This window comes from Sebastes umbrosus, chromosome 19, assembly GCF_015220745.1.
Source record: "Sebastes umbrosus isolate fSebUmb1 chromosome 19, fSebUmb1.pri, whole genome shotgun sequence".
Lineage (NCBI taxonomy): Eukaryota > Metazoa > Chordata > Actinopteri > Perciformes > Sebastidae > Sebastes > Sebastes umbrosus.
The window spans coordinates 14,269,699-14,295,445 of NC_051287.1; the positions used below are offsets into that span (position 1 = coordinate 14,269,699).

Here is a 25,747-nt window from a genome sequence, read left to right on the forward strand (position 1 = left end):
TGTAACTACTTAATAAAACATTAGTTAAAACAGTGTTTTAATATAAAATTAGTAGGGCTGTCAATCGATTAAAATATTGAATCGCTAGATTGTCTACAGTTAATTGTGATTAAGCTGTCAGTGTGTCAGTCTGCAAAGTGGAGACTTGTGGGTACCAATAGAACCCATTTTCTTTCAGATATCTTGAGGTCAGAGGTCAAGGGATCCCTTTGAAAATGACCATACCAGTTTTTCCTCGCTAAAATTTAGCTTAAATTTTGAGTGTTATTTAGCCTCTTTCGCAACAAGCTATTATGACATGGTTGGTAACAATGGATTCCTTAGGTTTTTCTAGTCTCATATGATGCCAGGATCTTCACTCTCACTTTATAACTGAGCCCACTACAACCTAAAATGCATTAAAGAAATTAGTGGCGTTAAAATAATCTGATAACCCGCTCTACACTACCCACCTATAGCACCAAACAGCAGGCAGACAAAGTTAGCAACTAGCAGGTGAACATAGTGAAGCATTTAACAGCTAAAGCAGCAGATATTTCCCTCAGGAGTTGGTGGAGACCAAAACAGAGCTAAAAGGAGAGTGAATACTGGACTGAAACATGACACCAAATGATGCTCCGAACTTTCGCTAATTTTGCAGAGGAAAAATGATCATGGCCATTTACAAAGAGGTGAAAATGGGTTCTATGGGTACCTACGAGTCTCCCCTTTACAGACATGCCCACTTTATGATAATCACATGCAGTTTGGGGCAAGTCATAGTCAAGTCAGCACACTGACACACTGACAGCTGTTGTTGCCTGTTGGGCTGCAGTTTGCCATGTTATGATTTGAGCATATTTTTTATGCTAAATGTAGTACCTGTGAGGGTTTCTGGACAATATTTGTCATTGTTTTGTGTTGTTAATTGATTTCTAATAATAAATATATACATATGTTTCCATTAAGCAGCATATTTGCCCACTTCCATGTTGATAAGAGTATTAAATACTTGACAGATCTCCCTTTAAGGTACATTTTGAACAGATACAAAAAATGTGCGATTAATTTGCGATTAATTGCGATTAAATATTTTAATCAATTGACAGCCCTATTATATATGAATATATATATATGCCCACATGTTGCCCTAGTCATAGATTCCTACCATTCACTTATAGTGGCCCACAGGGGAATTATATTTAATAATTCAATGGACTAATGAGAACAGTTATCAGGGGCATTTTTTGCCCTTTCATCTTTATTTTCACAGGCATTTTCAGATCTTTCAAGGGCATTTTTGCCCCCTGCTCCTATTCATTTCTAACCCTGCTTCCCTTATGTTTTTCCTTATTATTTCATGTCCTCTCAGATACAGAGCTAATTATCCCAATGACCTTACAGTCACAGTTTTTTCCAACTTCTGCTGTTTCCTTTGGATACAGTATGTGCTAATGTTGGAGAGATCTTCTAGGAATAGATTTACTGCTGGTTTTGGTTCATTATTTTTAATAAAAACACACGAAAGCAGACCGAGGGGATAACATTTGTAAACTGCTGTAGAGAATCCCCACAGCTCCCAGTGCCACATCTGGCTCATCACAGCCACCAGGCCAACCGCCAGATCCCAGCTCAAGCACGAGGGCTCAGGTTGGGCTTGTGGCAGCATACCATCCCCCCCCCGGGGGCGGTTGTAGCCTTTACTGAGGCCTCAGGCACAATTTATCTGTTAACTCTACAACAGTCTACAACTGTATTACTTAACTTATGTCGTGTCTCACTGCAAACATTAGCACATTTCATACTGTCTAGTACCACGCCTGTGCTCAGTGAAAGGTATATTGACTTGGAGTCTAAATCACAAGTTTCATCATGATATAATATTATATTGATTCTTTAAACAACAATATGATATTTGCTGATATGACAACCAGGTGGCAATTTCCCCTTATTCAATTCAGGGGCCTGCGATCCATATGAGATGATATCATATTCCTATTTAACACAATCAGTTACATTCATATCAACTGGGCTCTCTAGCGAGGAGGTGCGCTTGGACGGAAATGGTGACGCAGACGTGCCATGGGAGTTTCAAAGTAAAGGTGAATCTTAAAGATGATTGATGTTTTCACTATACATCGATGATATTGGAGCATTGATCACTGAACCGATATATCGATCCAGATCGATGTATCGTTACACCCTCCAATATTGACCATAATTGAGTACATACTAAATACTAAAAAGAGGAACATCTCAGCTTCAGGCTAAAGCTTTTGAGATGTTTGTTATAATACTTCAGACATAGCAAGCTGCCAATATGTCCGTTACTGTGCTATAATCTACAGTATCTAAGGTACAATATATTCAAACATTCTCAGTTTTAGTATCTATTTTAACTGGCAAAAATACAAACATCAGTTTAAATTAGTTACTTTACTGTTTGTTGTATTTACAGTAATAGTAAATAGTATATATATTGTGTCTTTTCTCTGCAGAATTGTCATCGATGATTGCTTTATAAGACATCTGTTGGGACCTAATTATTATTTTTCTCTGTGATGCTGCATTGAACATCTGAATGAATACATTAGTATTACATTTTACAAGCTAACTTAGCAAACTAGAGAGAGCTAACATTATTCTAACCTTGTATAATCCCTACTAGTATGTTGGGACAAATAATTGATATATGGCAATATATTACAATAGCTTTTTTTATTGATAAACTAGCTGTAAAATCATGATTTATTCTCTTATGTTTGAGGGATATTTGTCCTATTGGCATTTAACTGTGAAACTGTTTTGTGGCAGCTGAGGCCATACATTTGAATGATGGCACACCATTTGTGTGTGTGTGTGTGTTACACACTGTAACCTTAATTAACCATAATTATTAAACATACCTACTTAATAATACAGTGAATGCATACGGTAGATAGATGTGTTTTGACACATTTTCCCTCCAGTTTCGGGGTTGTTTTCCTCTCTTAGTTAAACAGATATTGAGGTGTATCACAATACATGTTGTCTGGTCATGTTGCACAGTCAACTGTATTCTGATACTGTTGTAACACACTGTCTCACATGGTGAGTTACACAATGATTGCCACCCCCTGTAGTCATTATAAACATACTAGAGTAGCAGGAGGTAATGTTACCAGTTTCACCCACCACCTTACTTTATTCCTCTTATTTATTTATTTCTTCTTTATACACATAGAGTTCCATCATATCTTCACTAAACAATTTAACATTTTGGGGTATTTCATGTTTAAATGTACTTTACATGTTGTTGAGAGTCTTGTTATTCCACCCCATTCTTACTCTTTCTCTTGCTGTGTTTCTGTCTTTCTCTCCTTTCCTTCTTTCTCAGCTTCTTTATTTTCTTTTTTTCTCCGTAATAATTTATTGGGAGTAACAACAGGTGTATAGAAACATACAAATAGAGCACAAATGTAAATGATTGTCCCTCCATATTTTGGTATTTTTCCCAAAAAGCCCCCTCGCACTCAACCCTCACCCATTACCGATGCAAAAAGGATAAAGAACAAAAAACAAAGTTGAATTAAATAAAAAATTAAATAATAAAAAATAACAGAAGATAAACTACACATTGACAGTAATGATAATAATTGGATAAATCCCAAACTACAGATAAAATAGGCTCCTAAACTTTACCATGTACTGTTAATGCTCGTTTCCATTTACATAAATCATATTTGTATTGTTTATTCTTATTCCTACCCACAATTCTGAGCCACTTCATTGATAAAACATACAGTGTAGTTCCTGAGTGGTGTACTTTTTCTTCTTTGCGTGTTCCAATTTCTTTTTTATGCTTCTGAGAGGGCGCTCCTGGTGATGAAACTGTGTCATCATCATCTCGTGACTTCGTGTCATCACCAGAGCTGGGGTTTGTGGCATACATATGCCCTGAAGCGTCTTTTTACAAGGGCCTCTGCCAATCAGATGCACAGTCTTGATGTGGGGTAGAGCCTTCCCTGAATCACTGATGTTTATTTATTTCATGATCTCTGGCATGCAATAAGAACTACATTAATTTTTTAATAGGAGGTTGAACTGAATGTGCGTGAGGCACATTGCGAGTGTGCTACGTAACCCCCTACACTATGTGCAGCTCCACTTTGTCAGCATCAGAGTCATCGAGCTGTCATGCAAAAGCAACGTCAAAGTGAGAGACTGAGTCACTTCTCGAGATCAGATTGTTCTATTAATTCACCGCTAATTGCCTGGAAAAGATACTGGTTGATGATTTGTCTTTTTAAAGGTACAGTGTGTAGGATTCAGTGGCATCTAGAGGTGTGGTTGCAGATTGCAACCAACTGAATACTCCTCCGCTAACCCCTCCCTTTCCAAGCTTGTAGAGAACCTACGGTGGCCTTCAGGTAACGTTATAACGCGACAGGCTCTCTCTCGAGCCAGTGTTTGGTTTGTCCGTTCTGGACTTCTGTAGAAACATGACGGAGCAACATGGCGAACTCCGTGAAGAGGACCCGCTCCCTTTGTACTGTAGATATGAAGGGCTCCTTCTAAGCTAACGAAAACACAATGATTCTTAGTTTCAGGTGATTGTACACTAATGAAAACATATACCTGAATATTATATTCCATTTCTGCTGATAAATCCCCCTAAATCCTACGCACTGGTCCTTTAACTAGGTGGTATTTGCTACGGCCGACTGCAGAGCATGATGCAAGTGATCTGTTTAATTACAGTGTCTGTAGGGATCCCTCGTCCAAAGTGAAGGTGCACGGTTGACTCACAGCTCGGTCTGTAAATTGATCTGAAAGTAGGGAAAATGTCAGCCAAATGACCTGGGTGTATCTACTTCAGCAGTAGAGGAGACTTAAACTACATCACACTGGCTAAATTTGGTCTCCACCGAAATAACCCACTATTGTGTGACAGTCTGACAGCAGACCTGTTTTTAGCTCATTTGACACAGTATGTCAACAGACTGACATTGGAGGTGTGAATGTTGGTCTGTACCTTTCCACAGTGTTTTCTTTTAGTTTAATCGCAATGCAGAATTAAAGCCAAGACAGAACTTCAGAGGTGTTTCTTGATATACATTGTTATAAAAATAGCTTCTCTTTACCTGTTGCATACAGCACTTCTTTTAAAGTACAGGGCAGTTACAAAATTAGATACTAGGGGTTGTAATCACCAGAGGCCCCACGATACGACATTATCATGATACTTGAGTCAGGATATGGTCTTATTGCGATTTTAAACATGCTGAGTATTGCGATAAGATATATTGCGATTTATAACTTTTTTCAACTGCAAATTATGCAGTTTGTCAACATCAGTTTTTTTCTAATAAGACACAGTTCACATATCTTGAGGTCAGAGGTCAAAGGACCCCTTTGAAAATGGCCATGCCAGTTTTTCCTCGCCAAAATTTAGTGCAAATTTGGAGAGTTATTTAGCCTTCTTCCCGACGAGCTAACATGACATGGCCGGTACCAATGAATTCGTTAGGTTTACCAGTATACCAGTATCTTCATAGCTTTACAACTTTGAGCCAACTACAACCTTTGAAAGTCAGAATAGCATCGGATTTTTAAGAGGTTAATAGTTTATATAATAAACGATTGATACTTGATATCTGTGTATCGATACAATATTACCAGGCAAAATATAAAATATATTTTAAATAATAAATATATATTTCCCCCACCACTATTAGATACATTCATGTAAAAAAAAACAGACATTTCACGTCAAGTTATAAGACAAGAGAAGGTTGATAACAGGGCTGCAAGTACCGATTATTTCCTGTGTGTACATTACTTCTTTGGCAAATACCCATGTGATGCCTTTCAGTTGCTTTTTTCTCCAACCAACAGTCCAAAAGTCAAAGATTAACAGTTTATGTATATAATAAACCGACAGAAAGCACTGGCATCGTGAGATGACAAAAAGGAGATGACGATGAAGCCACACAGTGTACTGTAATTTGCCACCTCAGCAACAGATAGTGCGGCGTCAAAGGAGATTAGTCGGCTTTGGTTTATAGACTCCTGTGGACTTGATTCACCTGTCTCTCTGAACAGGCTTTGCCAAGTCTTTGGTGCCTTGAGGCCTCTGCCCCAGTCCCATGCAGGGACACAGGTGCATAAGCACACACACACACACACACACACAGAAGGTGTGTTGTATCTTGAAGTGCTGAATCATGCGTCAGGTTGAGAGAGACTAAGAAAGGCAGATGGAAACAGAGAAGAAACAAAGGGAGGAGGGCAGTGTTTGTATCACACAGCAGCAACAGTGATTCCTGTACTATGTTCCCTTGATTGATTTCCTATTGTGTTGAGCCTCTTTCTCTCTGTAATTACAGCTTGTAATTGAAGTAAGAACAAAGGTTTTTAAAACGTGACCCGGTAGTGTTTTTTTTTGTCTGTTTGTATGCAATCACGCAATCGACCTCTGCTCTGTTTAAGCTGCGTGTTCATGTAATTTATCACAGTGACTGCAGCACTATACCTTCCACAAAGACAACACGAATCTATATACGTCTACAATGCATTCATCACAGAGGAGAGCGGATGGCATTTATAGGAGGGTAACTAAAAGGAGCCTGGCCTCATTACCCTGCTCTCTCAAATGGCATTTAGTTGTAGGACACACATACGTACAGTAGTGAGGAGGAGCAGGATGTGACCGGCTGCAGGACTCTCCTCCGTCAGCCAACAGCTCTGATGACTGTATGCAACTGTTTCCTGTCATGTGATTTGATGTGATGTGACATTGGGCTGTGTCATGTCTATACGTTTGTGCGTGTGTGTGCTTCTGGATATTTCATACCCTGTAGCCTAGAGGTGAAATATGACAGCTTGGTTGCACAACCGATCTCTTTCCTTCCTGAAATATACTCTAAATATCAACCTGCCAATACAATGTGGGCAAAAAAATATTAATTATTGACTCAAAAATGAGTGTTTGAAGACATCAAATCAAAACTGATAAATAACTTTAAAGCACCAATGAATCAGATCATCTTTTTTCAAGTTCACACACTGCTGGTGGAGATTTACAGTAACTCTGCTAGGAAAGTTGTATAACCCAGGACATTATTTCAACTTTGCAGCAGGTGCTGGTTAGCCCAGATTCTCTACGAGGCACACGTAGGCTACACAGCTGGTTGTTTATATTTGTGTCCTCAACAAGACAAACTTGGGTAATTCAACATTGTTTTGCAAAGCACACAAAGGTCTGGCCTCACTCGAGGGTACTGTAGGTCGAGGACAGTAAAGGAGCAACTTCTCTGTGCCTGGAGACGTACATGTCATTTATCAAACAGAGGCAGCAGCCTGTGCGTCATGAGTGAAGATAACATGTAATTTTTTTATGCATTAAAGGAGGAAGGATGGAGCTTTACAGATTGCATGAAGATTAAAGAATACAGACACATTTTTCCACCTGCAAATGTTGCAGTTGTTCTAAACTTGATATCCAATGCACAATGACACGTCGATGAGACATTTCTAGTGGGCATTTGGATACAGTAACGTGGTGGGAGTCCAGGGAGACATCAATCATATCGGTGCCACCTACATCCTCCGTGCAGCTGCGATGTGAGCTTCTGCTGGAGCAGTTGCTCTGTCTGGGTCACCTGTCTCTGCTTTGGTGCTTCTCCAGTGACTTTATGCTGCTTCTTTGTGTTCTGTATTTCACATTATGTCCCTCCGTCTTATTTGACTTTGTCTTTAAAAGGTACTCTATATGATATCCAGAGCATTAGTATAGCATCAGACAACTATTGTCTATGTAAAGATATAGAGGAATAATGTCTACCTGAGCAGATAATGAAGTCTCTCTCCCTCTGTGTGTGTTGTAATCCCAGCTTCTCCGTGCTTTGTTGACATAGCCGGGGCTGGCCACGCGTGTTTTTAGTGCATGTTCATACATGTGAGCGTGCGCCTCCGTAATATAGCTCACGGCTGCCGCTTCGCACTGCTCTTATACGACAGTTAGTGTGTGTACAGTTTATGTGTCGGTGAATAAATGCTACAACTCCTCCGCTCAAGACCCGAGCCAACTTCCTGTATCCTGCAACGCCGGCTCAGACTCTCTTAAGGCGGGCTGTTAAGGTGGACCAGCTTCTCTCCTTAAAGTGACAAGCCACTCCTCTGAGTTTTGCTCAGCTTTTAATTCATTTTGACTATTTCTTTAAACCGTTTAACCGATGGCATTAATCGGTTAAAATTCTTAATGCCGGTTAACGGTTAAACGGTTGTTTATTAACATCCCTAGTAGGAAAGTATGTACACACTGTGTAGTGTATTGAGAGGGGACCCACTATTAACCGTTACACTCTCCGTAGTTGTTGGTGTGAGCTTTTGCACCCAACTGTAGCATTGCTTGGGGATGCAGCTATGTCATGGCAGGACCCAAGGAAGCACAGTCTCGAGTGTGAAGTTGTTTGGATGAGCAGTTCTGGAGAAAGCTGCAAGCAGCAACACCGCAGGCCAAGCAGTCGGCCTGTTCCGAACAGGCACGTTTTAAAAACGGGCGCTGCACTAGTATCCATAATTGGACAAACACATCATAGTAGAAGCAAATTTTCTGTCCAGTGCTACTAAGCACTTGGCTACGGAACAGTGAATTCACTGTTCCGTAGCTCCATAGTGGTGTTCGTGCATGCTTTATCCCATTTGGATGAGCAAGTCTTAAAACAGCAGCAGCCCCCTTTTCATGGAAAAAGCTAACAAATTATCATTTTCATGTTAACAATGAGCATGTTTTTATTCAGGTTTGGCTTTCTGACAGGATAGCTTGTGAATGCCTTTATTTGATATCCAACTCAGATTGTATTCCGCTTTGAATAGTTTTGTTGTTGGAGGACGCAACAGAGTATTGTACTGTAGCATTTTAACGGATTTGGGAACCCCCACCCTGTATGTGGTACTGCAGAGCATGACAGTGGCCGGCTGTCGGAGGCGAAGCAGACCTTTGTTGTCTGGACTGTGGGAGCTGCAGCCTGCGGGGGGCTAAAGAGCTCTGTCACGTGTCTTTATGTGTGACAATCTGCCTGTCACACATTTGACATGTTCTGAGGAGGGGGACCTTCCTCTGCGAAAGACGCACCCACAGTGTCACAGGACCAGCATCAATGTTACATTTGTTGTACTAAAAATGTAGAAAATGTGCTTTTTAAACCACATATTGTCATTTCTGTGACCTATAGTTGTTGATTTATTTGAGCTTTAGATTGTGCATCTTTAAATGTATTAAAATGTAGAATTATTAATTAATGTAGTATTAAATTTAGTTTGACAAAACAGTAGCTCACATTTGTTGGGGTGCAGTTCTTTCTTTTAATTCATCATTCAAACAATCTCTCTCCCTCTCTGTCCATTTCTATCTATTCACCCTGTCACACACACACACACACACACACACACACACACTCACACACTACAGCCTAATGGACTCCTCCGGTCCAATTTTGTCTCGCAGACAAAAATGAAAGACAATGCTTTTTCCACTCCGCTGCCGTCTGGGTTGTTGTTGTCCTCTCTGTTTTAAGACGCGGCTCTCTGACGATGAACATAATGTGCCTTGAATCATGTTGCTGCTCGGCTCACTGAGGGGAAGCTCACTCTTGGCCCACGGGATGGAAAATCCCCGACTCCACCGCCTGAAAGAAAGAGTTTTTCCCTCCTCATCCCCTGTAGATTTAACCCATTTTCCCTTGCCAAGTCACTCAGTGCTCCTTCTGCTGCTAGTCGGTCTTGTTAACTGCAGTAGAGAGTGTTAATTGCTTGACCATATGGTTTAGAGTACAGAGTTAATTGTCAGACCCGCGTTGTTAAAGTGGAGAGGAAAGTATAGCTTTAAACAGACTGATTATTCCGACACTGCTTTATTTGTGTTTTGTTCAATTAGAGACTGGAAGTAGTTTTACACACACTACTGTATAAATACAAGCTAATTAATGTCAACAGTAATGCCAGCACAGCAGCTCAAATACTCAATTTTATTATTGGTTAAATGCAAAAAAAAGTGTGGATGTGTACAGGCGTTGCTCTTGGTATATCAAATATTGGATGTACCACACATACACAACCAATGTGTGTCTTCCTGATACCTTCATGAATAGATCAAACAGGATAAGGGAGAGGAGGGCTAGAAAGCATTCAAGTGAGAGGAAATATAGGTTAAAAATAGGCTGGATCGTCAGCACATATATGTTTCAAGCTTAAATAAATAAATAAATCACTAGTGAAAACCATGTATATATATAAAAAAATTGTGCTAAACTCTGCTGTTCTAGCTTCAATTGCAATGCAAAACTGAGGTCTAAGAGACTTAGAGTCGTTAATGCTATGTCTGTTCTGTCCGCTGAGGCAATTGAGTACATTTTAATAAATGTATGTGATTTTAAAGGTTATTAAAATATCATATTAATCAAGCTTAAGGCAGGCCCACACTAAAAGATTTTTCAAATCTTAACCGATGTTGAAAATGTGGGTGACCCGACACATCCAGAGTCCTGAACTCTCAAAACCGCAAATCTCGCAAAGTATCTCGCGATCAAACGTGACTTTAGAGTGAATAAACTTGGCGTTGTTGCCACAAATCAACAAGTTGTTCCTCCGTTTCTGAGGTTCATCTTACTACTACTTTATGCTTAGTGTTTTTCTTTTTTCTTTTTGTTTTCCTTAATTTTTCAGTCAGCTTGGTTCTCAATTGGCTATCGTTCCTTCTCATATGCGTCTAGGGATGCACCGATACCGGATCGGATATCAGGCCGATACTGAATCAAATATAGGTGACAATGGGGCCAATCTATTCAATTCAATTCTATGGTTATATAGTATATACATTATAAGCTGGAATTTTTAATTCCTGTTTAAGTTTTGACCAATTTGTTACTAAAAATGTTTACACTTGAATTGTAACACCTGTTAATTTTTAAGATTTTTTTAACCAAGTTTCTGGTGAATGATTTATTATTTTAATAATAAATAATTCAGTAAATTTTATATCTACATATTTATCTGTTATGTTTTGTTTTACAAAGTTAAAAAGCAATGTTTAAGTCAAGCCTGATGTTGCCTTACACATAAAAGAATGATCCCAGTCACTTCCACGCAGTGAGGCAAGGAAAAAGTCGGATTGGTGCATCCATAACTGCGTCATTGGCTGTCCTCGGGGTTCCCCACACACAACGGGATATCCGATAGTGAATATTATTATTATTATTATATGTTTAATATTTGTGATTTGAAATTGGTGCAGTCAGGATGGACTTCCGAGCTGATCGGGGAATGTAAAAAACACTCTTGACATACTGTACTTCACATCACAGGAATATCAGGAAAGATAATAATCGGGCACAATATCGGCTTGATTCTCGTGTAGTGTGTGACCGGCTTTAGATTCCCGGCTTTAGATTCCCTTTACAACAGCTACTGCTGGCTTTACAGGTCACTTTGTGTACTGTCACTGTAAGCAGATATGAATGAATGACATTTGAAATGTTGTATGCTCCTCCACTGGGAGTATATCTCTGTCTTCTCATCTCTTACTGTCACTGTCAGTCCGTCTCTCAGCTCGGCCTGTTATTTGATGTAAGATATAAACAGACATGTCCGCACAGTAAAGACAGAGACACAGACGGGCAGTGGCACCGAGAGGCCGACTGAGACAAAGAGAAGGAACAGTTTGTCTTGACGGGAGGCCAAATCTCATGCAATACAACAAATATAAGTCTCTTAATCATAAATGAATTGTAAAAAGATAAATAGAACCAGGGTTTATGCTATATAAAAATGAGTAAATCATCAGTAGTAGTGAGAGATACATGCACTGCCATCTTCTGTTATTGAGCCTGGGGTGTAACTGTTTCTGCAACCCCATAGCAGCCAAACCAAATCTACATCTGCTATTTTCTTCCCAACATCTGCTTCTTATTTTTTTTTTTATCACGATTTTGTTCCTAAACTTCATTATTTTGACATTCGGAAGCAATATGAATCATTTTCATGACTTATATTAAACCCCCTCTAGAGTTCTGAGTACGGAAACAGTCAGCGAAAGCGGCTTTGATCGCCGGTCCGTCCCCGTGGGATATCCCACAAGTTCCCTCCTGCATGGTGTGCACAGTACAGTAAGCAGACAGATGACAGATATAGTCTTGGGAGGGGGCTAAAGTGATAAGTGTGGAGATTAGGCTAATCTCGGGTTATTTCTGTTCGCTGGGCTGTTGTTGGTGGTTGCTGTGTGTAGGAGGTATGTCGGGAGGCTCACAGTGAAGAACACAGACCCGTCGGTGATCCCTGCTAGTTATCTAAGAAAAGCTCTTAAGATCTGTGTACTACAGCCTCTCTATACTTGACTGACTGATTCTCCGCGAGGCACATAATGATCCCTTGGTTATTTAGAGCGGAGGAACACCGCTCATGGCAGCCGTATCCTGTAATGATGCCTTGTGCAAAATAATTAATTTGTAACTAGTGAAGCATTTCTTCTACTTCCTAAGAGTTAATGTTGTAGTGGATGGATTTACCATTATCCATCTGTCATGACGACGGCCGTGCTCATCTATTGAAGTCTAGCTGCTAATATGAACGTGAACAGAACAATTAATATTGTCTCATATAGCGATGTTATTTATGGATGTCCATTTGTGACTACAGCACAGATTAGATTGTGTTGCGTATCAAGTGTAGTTGCTCATGATGCTACGGCTAACACAGTCAGAGGTATGTGAGGCTAGATAGTGTGTTGTTGCTCCACTCTGATTGTAATATCATTCTGCCCCCATATGGCTGTGTATTTACAGTGCTGCTGATGCATTTTTATGGTTATAGAGCACTTAATGTTTCGCTAATTATACTATGGTATGTATCCTTTTTCCACATTATGCTAAGAGGAACCATGTTTACTATTAGAGCCATCGTAATTTGTGTTTGCACTCCAGAAGCCATAGTTAACAGAGAGGATCAAATGCAGTATCAATTTAATAAACCAATTAGGGCTGTCAAAGTTAACGCGATAATAACATGTTAGCGCAAATTAGTTTTAACGCTGCTAATTTCTTTTACGCAACTTGCGAATTTTGAATCCATTGGTACCAACCATGTCATACTAGCTCATACTAGAAGGAACTCTAACTCTCCAAACTTACACTAAATTTTGGTGAGGAAAAACTGGCGTGACCATTTTCAAAAGAGGGCCCTTGACCTCTGACCTCAAGATATGTGAATGAAAATGGGTTCTATGGGTACCCACGATTCTCCCCTTTACAGACATACCCACTTTATGATAATCACATGCAGTTTGGGGCAAGTCATTGTCAAGTCAGCACACTGACACACTGACAGCTGTTGTTGCCTGTTGGACTGCAGTTTGCCATGTTATGATTTGAGCATATTTTTCTATGCTAAATGCAGTACCTGTGAGGGTTTCTGGACAATATTTGTCATTGTTTTGTGTTGTAAATTGATTTCCAATATTAAATATATACATACATTTGCATAAAGCAGCATTTTTGTCCACTCCCATGTTGATAAGAGTATTAAATACTTGACAAATCTCCCTTTAAGGTACATTTTGAACAGGTAAAAAATTAAATTAATTTGCGATTAACTCTTTTAATTGATAGACAGCCCTAATATCAATATATAAATTGCACTAGTCTAAAATCATACTGTGAGTATGCCATCTCAGTATATGGGGAAGGGTGTGCCCTCGCTGTAAAATGTGGAAAGGAAGGGTCCATCTTGCTGATGTTTCCATGAGCACAGCAGGTCACCCTGTTCAATCCAGTCAAATCCGTCCTGCTCTCACATGGGCGCTAATCTTCCCTGACTGCCTTCTTAGCACAATCACAACTCTGGCTGCAACACCCACCCTTCCTCTCTTTCACTCCTCCATGACATTTGAGAGAGAAAAAAAAACTGCATCTTGCTGTCTTCTTTCTTTCTTTCTTTCTTGCCTGCCGTCCTGCAGTATATTCTGTTTGTTTGTAAATTAAGTGTGGTTGAGGCTGCAAGATCTCTCCATCGTATTTTGTCCGTGGCAACATGCTGCTCCTCTCCCCATGACAGGAGCATCTTGTCCAGCAGCTCCTTCAACTTAAGGACTTAATGACGCAGCTAGCAGGGCTGGTTCTAGCTTTTTGAGGGCCCAAATGCAAAATCTTGTTTTTTGACCAAATGCTACTTTTTACACATTGAAAATATTTTAATTTAACTTAGCTGCATGGTTAACATCAACATAATTAAAACAAACATGCAAATTATATAAAAAAAAAAAGTTTTGGATAAATTATAAATTTACATTATGAACAAAAATGAACCACTTTCGATGTTCGATTTATGTTAAAGGTCACTTTGAATGATTAACTAATAATAATGTAGAAAAATAAAGATTTTAAATTTGTCCACATTCATTTCAGGAGGATGGTGAAAAAAGTGAATTGAGAGCCCTGATATATGTTCACCGTCTATAGACAAATAATGATAACTGAAATCAAACACAGTTATTGTGCATCATTCTAAATATACTACAGATCGAATCTGTTTCTGTTAAACGACAGCAAGGCAGCAGCGCCTTGGATCGATGTAGCGCGCCTCTCCGTTACTTCCCTGTTATCTCTCAGCTCTTTCCTTCTTCCCTCCATCATAGACCGACTGACAGCATCATTCCAGGAATTAAATCAGCGTCCTCAGTCAAACTGTCCCGCTGAAACAGACTTGCATAACCAGACAACCGGAGGGAAAATGGGTCATGTTTTGAAAAGAGTTCTTCTTAAGCCTCGTGGCGAGTTTGTGGACAATACGTCCCAACATTTGTTTTCTCAGAAATGTTCTGAGATAACTGATGAGTTATCAATGCTACAGTACCTGAGCTTAAGAGCACTGCTTTGTGTTTGGAGGTGTCAGTCATGCGTTTATGTTTTTCTTCGAGCTGAGTTGATGTTGTTGTTTTGTTACCGCTGCTCAGGTTACAGGTACAAATCAATAGAACATTCAACCTCCTCCTCCTCATCCATAAATACATTTACTTGTTCCCCTGATGCGCCGAGCCTTTCCCCGTACAGAGCAGACTTTTATAAGCTTTGAAAGAAATTTTCTAAAAAGAATGTGCATAAATTAACAGCATACATTAATCCCCACAGGTCAAAAAGAAGACTTAGCACACAATATATAAATGCTGACAGGAGAGGAGGATTCTTCCATAACATTTCAAGTTAATGTTTAAAAATCAACAACGCAGTATCCACCAATGACATCCATGCAAGAAAGCATGCTAAATGTGACCCCTGTGGCTGTGTGAGCTTCTGCCCCGGAGCATGCTGCCTCTGCCAATGCAGCTCTGAATGGTTGAGCACAGATTAAGGCAGCAGAACAGTAGTGTTGAGGTTATCACGCTCACACGACCGAAATAGACGCAGAGCGGGTGAGACAGCGGGCAAGGCAGCTACGCTCGCAGTACAGTGTGATGTGCTTAGTGGAAGAACCGGAGAGAATACTGCTGACGGACACAGAAAATGATGGAAAACAGAGCGGATGAGCTCCCATAGGAACGAGTCTTTATATGAACTCATGATTGGCACACTATTACCAAGGGATGACTTTCCCAGGGAAATGAATGCATTGATTGATGGTTGGTTGGTATGGGCTAATCCAGTAGATAACAGTATCACCATCTATTTTTATCCCACACGTTCACATCAAGTTGTGATATTTGAGTCCTTATTTGATGATCAAGAATCTGCTCAAGCCACGAGGCTACATTCAAACATTTTGTAGATTAAATATGTGGCAGAATTTATATCAAAGTAAGTGCACAAAATAAAAAATAAAAAACAAGAGCAGCATACAAAAAACATAAAATAAGTCCCCAGTACTGTACGTCATTTGTTTTTTGCGAGTCGGAAATGAAATGAAAGACTTTAAAAGAAAGCCAACTGTGGGTAACACTTCAATGTGTGATTTGTAATTAGTTGTCGCTGTAAAAGTGAGGTTATCACTACACTTCTATTCCTAGTGGCTCATTAGTGGCGGTGAGTGCAGTGAAGCGAATACTCTTTTTTGTCTCTCGCAGAAAAGACTTTGAGCGCTTGTCAAATGTTGGTTAGCTGCCGAAATGATGAAACAATCAGGTTGTAACAGCTTAAAATATTTTAACTAAATTAAACAAGATGAATGAGTGGCACAGAGGATGGCTGGGATTTGTGTTTTGAAATGAGTGGCATGTTAAAGAAATGTTTTGATGGCTATTTATGACAACTAACAGGAAGAATAATTTCATTTTTTATCTTCTTCATCTCCCACTGATAGTTTAGAGATCAGCAATACATACCATATGTATAAAATCTGAGTTTAAAAAGTCACTATGTGGATTTGCTACTATGGGGACTGACATCATTACACAGGAATACAATTTGATCCATAAGAGTCTCAGCTTTACAGTCATACCAACTTTATGTAATTCTAAGACTGTTTAGGGACTCCAGTATGCAGCAATATATATATAATTTGCACTGAATGCAAAAAAACGTCATGGTTTTTGCCCAAAACTGCATGTGATTATCACAAAGTGGGCACATCTGTAAAGGGGAGACTCGTGGGTACCCATAGAACCCATTTACATTCACATATATTGAGGTCAGAGGTCAAGGGACTTCTTTGAAAATGGCCATGCCAGTTTTTCCTCGCCGAAATTTAGCGTAACTTTGGAGCGTTATATAACCTCCTTTGCGACATTCAAATATATGGTTGGTACCAAAGGATTCCTTAGGTTTTTCTTTTTTCATATGATGCCAGTATGCCACTGAGCCCGCTACAACCTCCGAAAGACAGAAAAGAAGTTAATTAAAAATCGATACAGCATTTTGGGAAAATCGATACAGTATCACAAAATATAATATTGCGTTGCTCATGTGTATAGATATTTTCTTACACCCCTAATATACAATATTATTACACTCTGAAAGGGGCCATTCGGCTTACTTCTTCTTCTATTAGTAATTCCCTTGTGGATATCATGCTTTACTGTGCATGTAAAACAGGAGTGCATGCAGTGACAAAATAATGACCTCCTTTTCCAAAAGAGTTCCCAGCTACATTAATAGATCACTACTTGTTTTCCTTCCCTGTAAAGATCACCACCTGCCTTTTAATTAAGTCTCTGACTACAAATTACCGCTGGGCCTCATTACCTAAATGTACCGCTTGATACTGCTGCAAGATCCACAGAAACAACAGTTTTCACACATGGCTTGGAGAGCACAACGTCCTCTTCTTGTGAAGTTTTCTAGTCTTGCATCGTAGACAGATCTGCAGACTGATTATTTTTTCTCAGAGTTTACAGTGTGCTGCCTGAAGCACTGAAAAAATGCCAACTCTATTTATGTTTATTTATTCCCGAACTACACATACATCAACATGATTGTGCATACGTACGTATGTGAATTGTAATTACTTCCAGCATGCTGCTTTTCTTTGGGGTGGGGGGTGGGAAATAGCACTGGAAGTCTATTTCCAGTGTATATAAAATATTCCACGTCTAGCTTTATCTGCTAAGACATACATTGTCTTCGGGAGGTTTTTGTTTTTTTAACTAAAACATTTAAAAGTTTAATGGTCAACAACTTTTCTGGTACATAAAAGAAGAAGAAGGAGGTAAACATGAGACTTGCTAAATCCCAGTGAACTCCCATTACATGATAATATGATTTTTCAAATCCAAGTTCAACTGTAATTTTGTGATTAAGCAACACCGAGAGAGATCCAAAAAGGAGATTTACAAGACGATGTTAAGCGGGAGAATTCCAGATTTTCCTGGAAGCAGTTTTGTCATCCTTCAATGTAATAGCCAGTGGTGGATTTAATCCCCTCAAATTAGTCCCTCGCTAATCCTCACTAACCTCAAACAGAGGTCACTCATCTCCAATTTGAAGATGCATAAAGAACACTTTGTAATTGCGTGTTCGAGGCCCACAGCTTGGTGATGAGTAATTCTCCTGCGTGCTCTTTTCTCTCTGCACATCACATTCAAAACGTCGGCCTACAGTGCGTACATCAACCTGACAGATTGCAGTTAGAGTAACCCCTTTTTAAAAGGTGAAGTGAAACATACAAAGACTGTAACACATTGACAAACTTTTGATGCCCACAGAAGTGTATGTAAACACACCTCCCAGGTTCCTCTACTCTACCGTACCGTACTGATGAATGGATGGGGACGTGCCAAAATGTGAATGAGCTCCGTGCTGGCTTGACACAAACCGGCGTGTGACCTTGTGTCGCTATCACATCCCATCTTGGCTGTTCGTCTCCACTGTATTAGAGGATTATGCCGACCTTTGCCCCCGGTCAAATTTAAGCTCGACGCACTTAATTCTAAGCCTATATTTCGCCGATGCCAACCGAGAGCATTGGCGGTGCTTTTGGCTCTCAGTCAGCGCTACCTATTTCCTGTAGTCGCGTAGTTAATGAGAGCTTAGAGTGGCTGGCGGACACACGGCTCGGTCAATTGTTGTAACTCTGAAATATAAATCTACTCTTGCTGCTTTCCTCTCCTGTGTATTTGTAATGTGAGCAGGTGGTTAAAGATTTCACAGGAGCCTCTCGACATATGGCACAATCATGCAAACTCACAAACACCGCACCGAGGACGTAGCGGTGTTGGATTATATATTAGACTGGACTTTGAAATTACATGAATCAGCACAAACAGAGTGGGACAAAATCAAAGTGACAAATTGATGAAGGAACAGCTCAGCGACACATCAGACCAAAAAGAAGCAGGGTCTTGCATGTTTCTTTCTTCACTTCTTCTCTTGTTTCTTGCATTATAACAAATAAAGTGCTATATAGAGACATTGTTTTAGCTCTAATAGAGTGTATTTCAGCAGTTGTAACAACTGCAACACCTCACTGTTTCAAATGGTTAAAATGTATCCTCATATATCCCTACATCACAGTGAAGGTTATCCTGTCTAATCCTGTGACCTGACCGGTGATCTACACCTGGAGCCCCGATTATTAAGAGCTCTATTATTAGACTAATACCTCGTGGCTACCTGCCGACTTTTCAAACCGGTGCCCATGAAATACAAACCCAAACAAATCCCACATTGTGTTAATGAGTTTCTCTGGGTGACCCAGAGGTCGCAGAGGCTTCCCAGCAAAGTGAAACGGTCCCTGGGAATTCATAAAACCTCTCTGCAACCTTCACAACCCGCCACCGCCACCTTATCGCTCGCTAAACTCTGCGCCCCCCATTTTTTCAGTCTCTTTTGTTGTGTTTTTCGATTATGCTTTAGCTGAAGGAGGAAAGTGCAGACAAGCAGTCGACCCTTTTTTCTATTTCTGCCTGCTGTGAATCATTTGCAATTCAAAGAGGGACCAAAGAGCTACTTTCTGTTTTCCAGTCTTGTTGCAATCCTCCAAGAATGTATACCTTTATTAGTCACCTTTCTGTCTTTGTTTCCGTCTCCCCCGTTCTCTCTTTGTCTTGCCCTGTGCCTGTTGTTCTCTCCTGTTATGTCACCAAACTATAATGAATGTGAAGACACACACACCCAACAGAGGGAGAGAGAGCACTGCTAAATTAAGAAGAAAAGATGTAGGCAGCAGAGGGGAGATACTGGGTGCATTGAGACAGCCGTCCTGTAAGCTAGAGGCTAATTTTAGCCTGTGAGGGCAGTGCACTGTATCTCCCTGTGGATGAGATGAACCATAGAGGGATCTGAGCATCAGCTCAGCCTCTTGTTCTCTCATCTGTTGTGTGCGTGGACACTGTCCTTTGTGCAGAAAGGTTACAGGACAGTCACAATAGAGCCGGGGGGGATGTGGATTCAAAGAGCTTTTTAAACACCTGGGTTTTAATGGCAAACTGGTTCATAATTATGCCAGAACACATGTCAGCACAACATGAAGTCCATGCTCAGGCTCTCTGTCTTTTCTGGAGTGATTGCACTCTATGAGAAGAGGAAATAAGTAGCCCTTGCAATCTGGTCAAAAGTGGTCAGTATTTTTTTTCCAAACTCTGAAGTATATAAGCCAGAAAAAGTAAAAATAGAACTAAGGAGAAAAAATAAAAGGCAGGTAACACCAAAATACAGCGCCAAAGATCACAGGGCGTCTGAGGTTGTCAAAATTAGATTTGCACATGTATAACAAAAATCATAATAACACACTTACTGGATAAAAGTCTATATAAAATTATTTAAAAATATATATTTTTTTGCTACTTAGTAGGCCACATTCTGATTGAACCTGGTATTTTGCACAGTTGCAGATAAAAATCAGGCTACACTAATATTATTAGTATTATAGTATTTGTAAAATTAGATTCCAGTGGTGGCCACGTAGGTTTATTTGTGACTCGTGTTATCTTAACGTTTCCAATAACTCCAGAGTGTTGTAAAGTCCAAAAGTCTAAATTTATTGAAAAAAATAAATAAATATGTATGTATATTTGTTGGCGTTTAGCTTTTCAAAAACAAATTTCACTTTCAAATGTTTAATGTAACAAAGTATTACTAATTTCTGCTCTAATTTAAGTAAAATATTTCAATAGATCTTAGTTAAATGTACATTCTATACCTCTCTTTTACAGTCAGGCATCATTTTAGTCCATTTATTACTTCAAGAACCAAATATTTTTTTCACTTACAACTTTGAAACACTGCTCAAACTTTTCATCGCTAGTGGAGAAAAACAACTAGTTTACAATTTCCCACTTTGTGTGATTTATTTTAACCTCATGACAGTGTGGCATACCGTCCCCCGAGGCCCGATTAAATGGTCGTTACACTTGATATAATAAGTACATGATAAGTCGAATGGGCAGTTTACAGAGAATGTCAAGCCGTAAACTTAAAAATAGATACTAATTACTTGAAATCTTCCATTCAACAAATTGGCAAATGGCGCAGGTTTTATTATGCAAAACCCACCAATCAGTAATCACCAATCTTATTCTCCATATTTAACTTTTGTAGAGGGAGAAATTTAGCTTCCGTGTGAGGGCGATTATGGAATAACTAACCTGGAGAGAAGTAATGGGTTTCTCATGCTAATGAGACGCTCTGAATTAGTGCCTCAGCCATCCGGGCGTGAGTCCATTCTCTTCGCCCAGATCGAATGTGAATGAAACCGCTGCACATCGCACATATGCTCACTCACCCTGCTGATGACTTTCTATTCTGATATTTCCTGCTCTGATGAAATAACACCACACCAGCTCACGGTTTTTAAACACACGTACCGGCTGATTATTCCACATGCATGCACTCCCTTTATCATTCTCATTCACCTCGCTCGCTCTGCATTACCTGCTCTGTGCTGATGTACTGTATGTGCGTATTTCCTCCACTGGTCAGTTTGTTTTGGAAAGCTGCCATGTTGAATTATGCAGCTCAACATCTGTGTGAGATGCACACACGCCCACACATACATGATCACTGGCGGCAACCAAAATATCTGGTGGCCAAACAGGCGCACCATGCCCTCCACTTCAAAGGTGACTTTGTACTTTTGTGAACGTTTAAAGTATCTTTTTATCTTTGAAAATATATATCTCTTTTTGTATCTCTGAAACACCAACGCATGTGATGTTTCAGAGACACTGACGGATCTAAATCCGCTGTCTGTCTGTTTCCTGCTCGGAGTTTCATACTTGAACATGATCAGAATCTGAACGTGCATTTTCACACAACAAAAGAGATGCTAAAGAGGTCTAACCGAGGTCTGTCTGTGTCTCTCTCTCCTTCTCTTTGGCAGATCTTCCATATGACCTATGACCTGGCTAGTGCAGTGGTAAGAATATTTAATTTGATAGGGATGATGCTGCTTCTGTGTCACTGGGATGGCTGCCTCCAGTATCTGGTGCCTCTCCTCCAAGACTTCCCCCCTGACTGCTGGGTGTCCCTAAACGGTATGGTTGTAAGTATTACACACTCTTCTCTTTTGTTTGTTATTTTGACACTTGGTATATGTAAAAGCAATTTTGCATGCCATGGCTAAATAGTTGATTTTGTGTTTTAAAAAAAACTGAGGCTAAAGCTGCAAAAAAAACACATCTGATGACCTTTGTAGAAGGCAAGGAAATAAAGAAACAGCATTGTTATTGTATTGCAGTATAGGACTAGTCCGTCCTAGTGTTACAGTGCAGTATGATAAGAGTTTGACCTATGTTCAAACAGTATGTTGTCACTTTTAGCGGTACAAGAGGAAAGGTTTTTAAGATGAGGACTAACCGATGTGTTTGCCAAATGTAAAGCCAGGGTCTGAAATTAGCACCCGCCAAATGCGGGTAAATTGTTGGCAGTGGCGGGTGAAATCATCAGGACACCCGCCACTTTGGCAGGTAGGGGAAATGCTAGTGATGGGAATAGAGAACCGTACTTGTCCGCTTTCTTGGCATCTCATGCCTCCGTGACCATCGATTCCTCTTTTTGATGCTTTCCCCACAGTTACACGCCGTATCATGTTTCAGTTTGTTTTGGACCGGAGCCACGGCGGAGAGAAAAAAAAGCTGAAGGGCGCACCCTATTTTTCCCTGATAATGCCTCACTGTGAACAACAAATCCGTGCTGAAATCAACAGGATGAGTGTTCGTAACGTTAGCTGTTACAAGCCGGTGGGCAGCACAGTCCTGCTCGAATAAATAATGGAGCTACTAACGTTAATGGAGGTGCCATTCAGTTATTATTATGAGACGTTCATGTCTGCACAGCAAAATGACAATTGGGTGAAGGTAAATTACAACGTTATCATGATGTATTCAAATGTAATTTCGTAAAATTAAGTTTTTGTCGAGAACCTTGAATAAATCCATTTTTTTTTGTAGGAAATGTTTTCACAGCAATATAAAATAGATATTAAAGGGGGAATTATGACCTGTTTAACTTCATAACAACTTACCAATATTTGTTTTAATCAAAGCAAATATTTAAATAATCATAATCATTTAAATTGTGTGTTTTTATGCAAATAACCACTATAGATGACAATAACAAAGTACAGTAAAGTACTGTGTACAGTAACCTCCTCCCCACCAAAAACAGGGCTCCCCCAGAAGCTACAGTGTAAATCGAACACTGTGATTTACCATGCATATAATGTTTTTTCTATAAAATATATCAAACATTGTATGACTTCAGATCTAAAATGTTATTCCTTCATTTAGCGCAGAGATTTCAAAAGTGGCAGATCAAATTTCTGAGTGGCAGATAAAAAAATAAATACTTATCTGCCACAGTAGCAGGAAGTGAAAAAGGTTAATTTCAGACCCTGCGTAAAACTATATGAAAAATATAGTATTTCTGATAATTGCAGGTGTATTGATAAAGAAAATGCTGCAGTTATAATGAGCATTTTTAAAAACATAAAAATACAGACTTGGTCTTGTTCTCTCTTGGTGTTTTGTTTTCATATACAGTAGTGTCGGACTAATTTGGAGCAGGAGTCTATCTATAAATAAGAGGTGCAGGTAGATTTCATTCGGGACATTGTTGCAGGTACATTATCGATCTGCCAATCGACAAAGAAACAGAGCTTAAAGAGGCAGTGAGACAGTTGTTTAACCAAATATTACTACAGTGCATGAATACCAGTGGCAGTGTAACAGCAATGAGCTGTTTTTATTCTTGTCTTATTGTTTCATAGTATTTACACATATTGCACTTTTCTTAACTTTTTTTAAGCAAATATGCTGCTTTATGCAAATGTATGTATATATTTATTATTGGAATCAATTAATCAATTAACAACACAAAACAATGACAAATATTGTCCAGAAACCCTCACAGGCACTGCATTTTGCATAAAAAATATGCTCACATTTGTTTTATGTGATAGTAAAAGGAATGTCTTTGGTTTTGGACTGTAGGTTGGACAAAAACATGAAATTCTCTAGGAAATTATAATGTAAATTTTTTCACAATTTTCTGACATTTCATATAATTAATCGAGAAAATGATCTGCAGAATAATTATTATCAGAATCACAAATACTTTATTAATCCCCGCCAGGGAATTTGGGACCTTACATTTGCTCTTATATAAAAGAAAAATAGAAATAAAGGAGTATGTAATATGTAAATTATGTACATAATGCTACAATTAGGGCTGACAATCGATTAAAATATTTAATTGTGATTAATTGCATGATTGTCCATAGTTAATGACAGTTATTTCCTCACCAAAATTTAGCATTTGGAGCGTTATTTAGCCTTCTTCCCGACAATCTAGTATGACATAGTTGGCACCAATGGATTCAACAGGTTTTCTAGTTTCATATGATGCCATTGTCTTCACTCAGGCTTTAAAACTGAGCCTTAATGCGTGAAAGAAATCTCCAAAGTCTATGTGGAAGTCTAAAAAAAAGATATTTGCCTAGTTTGAGATCTATGTGGTCCCCTCTGTATGTGCTCGTCTTTCTCTCTCTCTGAGCTGAGGTCAAACGAACTGTGGTTGCTCGTCTGGGAGCCATGTGATAGTGTAGAAGTGTGTATGGGCCTCCTGGGTAAATGCTGATTGTAAATGGTCGCCCGGGGAACTCTTCGGCCCTCTCATCTCCCTCTCTCTGACAAACATTTCTGCACTCCACATGCATACTGACTGCTTAGAGGCATCAGACTCGAGGTGCAAATATCAGCTTTCCTCAACATCACAGCCCTGTACCCGACTCTTATTTTGTACTTTAAGGCAATGAGTTGCCCAACTAACATGTGTTATTCATCCCGAGCAGACATTATCCATCTCTGCTTGCACCGAAATGAATTTGCAGTGGTATAATTTCCCACATAACAGTCACAATTCAGCCTTGCTAATGGTTATGTTCACAAAACTGGGCAAACAGCTCCTTCATTTACTGCAGCACCTCTGATCAACATTGCTCTGGATTCATATTAATCACTGAGCTTAATTATAAACGTGTCCTTGCACTTGAATCGGCTATATTCCCCTTCTCGTATGCAAATCGATAGGAAATGGGGATGATGTAGAAGGCTAATTAGCTGCCCCCCCTGTGTGGCGGGATCATTTGCACCGTTGAAATCTATAGTCATAGCTGGGGATTGCAAAAGGGCCTTTGAAACATGGAGCTAATAAGCTGTCGGATACCTGCCTGCTGGACACTTATAGGTGAGCTACACAGCTGTGACGACTGGTAAAATGAGACTAGAATCATTTGTATGCAGTATGTCGAAACAACATTACAGAGATACGTCCCAGCTGCTCACAGATATAAAGTTTCTAGTGACACGTTGTGACTGCAGCTGAGTCTAGCACACCTATATATAGAACCTCACAGAGTTCGTCTGTTCAGGAGTCTGAAGGGACAATAATGCTTTCACATCTCAGCACTTTCACAACTTCTTGGATTAGGATTACCATATATTTCATGAATCTAGTGCATTTTTGCTTCTTGTGTTCAGGTATGAGAATACTGATTGTGACAGCGTTCAGGCTGCTGAAAGGATTAGCGGATTGATCGATTAGTCGATAGACAGAGAAATGAATCTGCAATGATTTTGAAGAGCCAAACATTCTCTGGTTCCAGCTTCTCAAAGGAAAGTTTGTCTGTTGTCTTTCACTGTAAACAGAATATGTTCGACGATTGTTTTGTGAGTAGTCTATGATGTTTTACAAATGCATTTTCTAATCCAGCAACAAATACCAACCGATTTGAACAAATGTAAAACTATTTTGCCAATTAATACAACCCAACTTGAATAAATGTCAGCATTCAACGTGGATATTTCCAG

At 39.5% G+C, this 25,747-nt stretch overlaps 1 protein-coding gene across 1 annotated transcript in view; it reads left to right on the forward strand.

Annotated features, from left to right (window-relative positions):
• LOC119478264 (potassium/sodium hyperpolarization-activated cyclic nucleotide-gated channel 1) overlaps positions 1–25,747 on the forward strand; it is an 80,155-nt gene that overhangs the window by 11,123 nt on the left and 43,285 nt on the right. Inside the window, exon 3 of the mRNA XM_037752883.1 lies at positions 21,760–21,921. Within this exon, the coding sequence (XP_037608811.1) occupies positions 21,760–21,921 (162 nt within the window). The remainder of the gene's footprint in view (positions 1–21,759; positions 21,922–25,747) is intronic.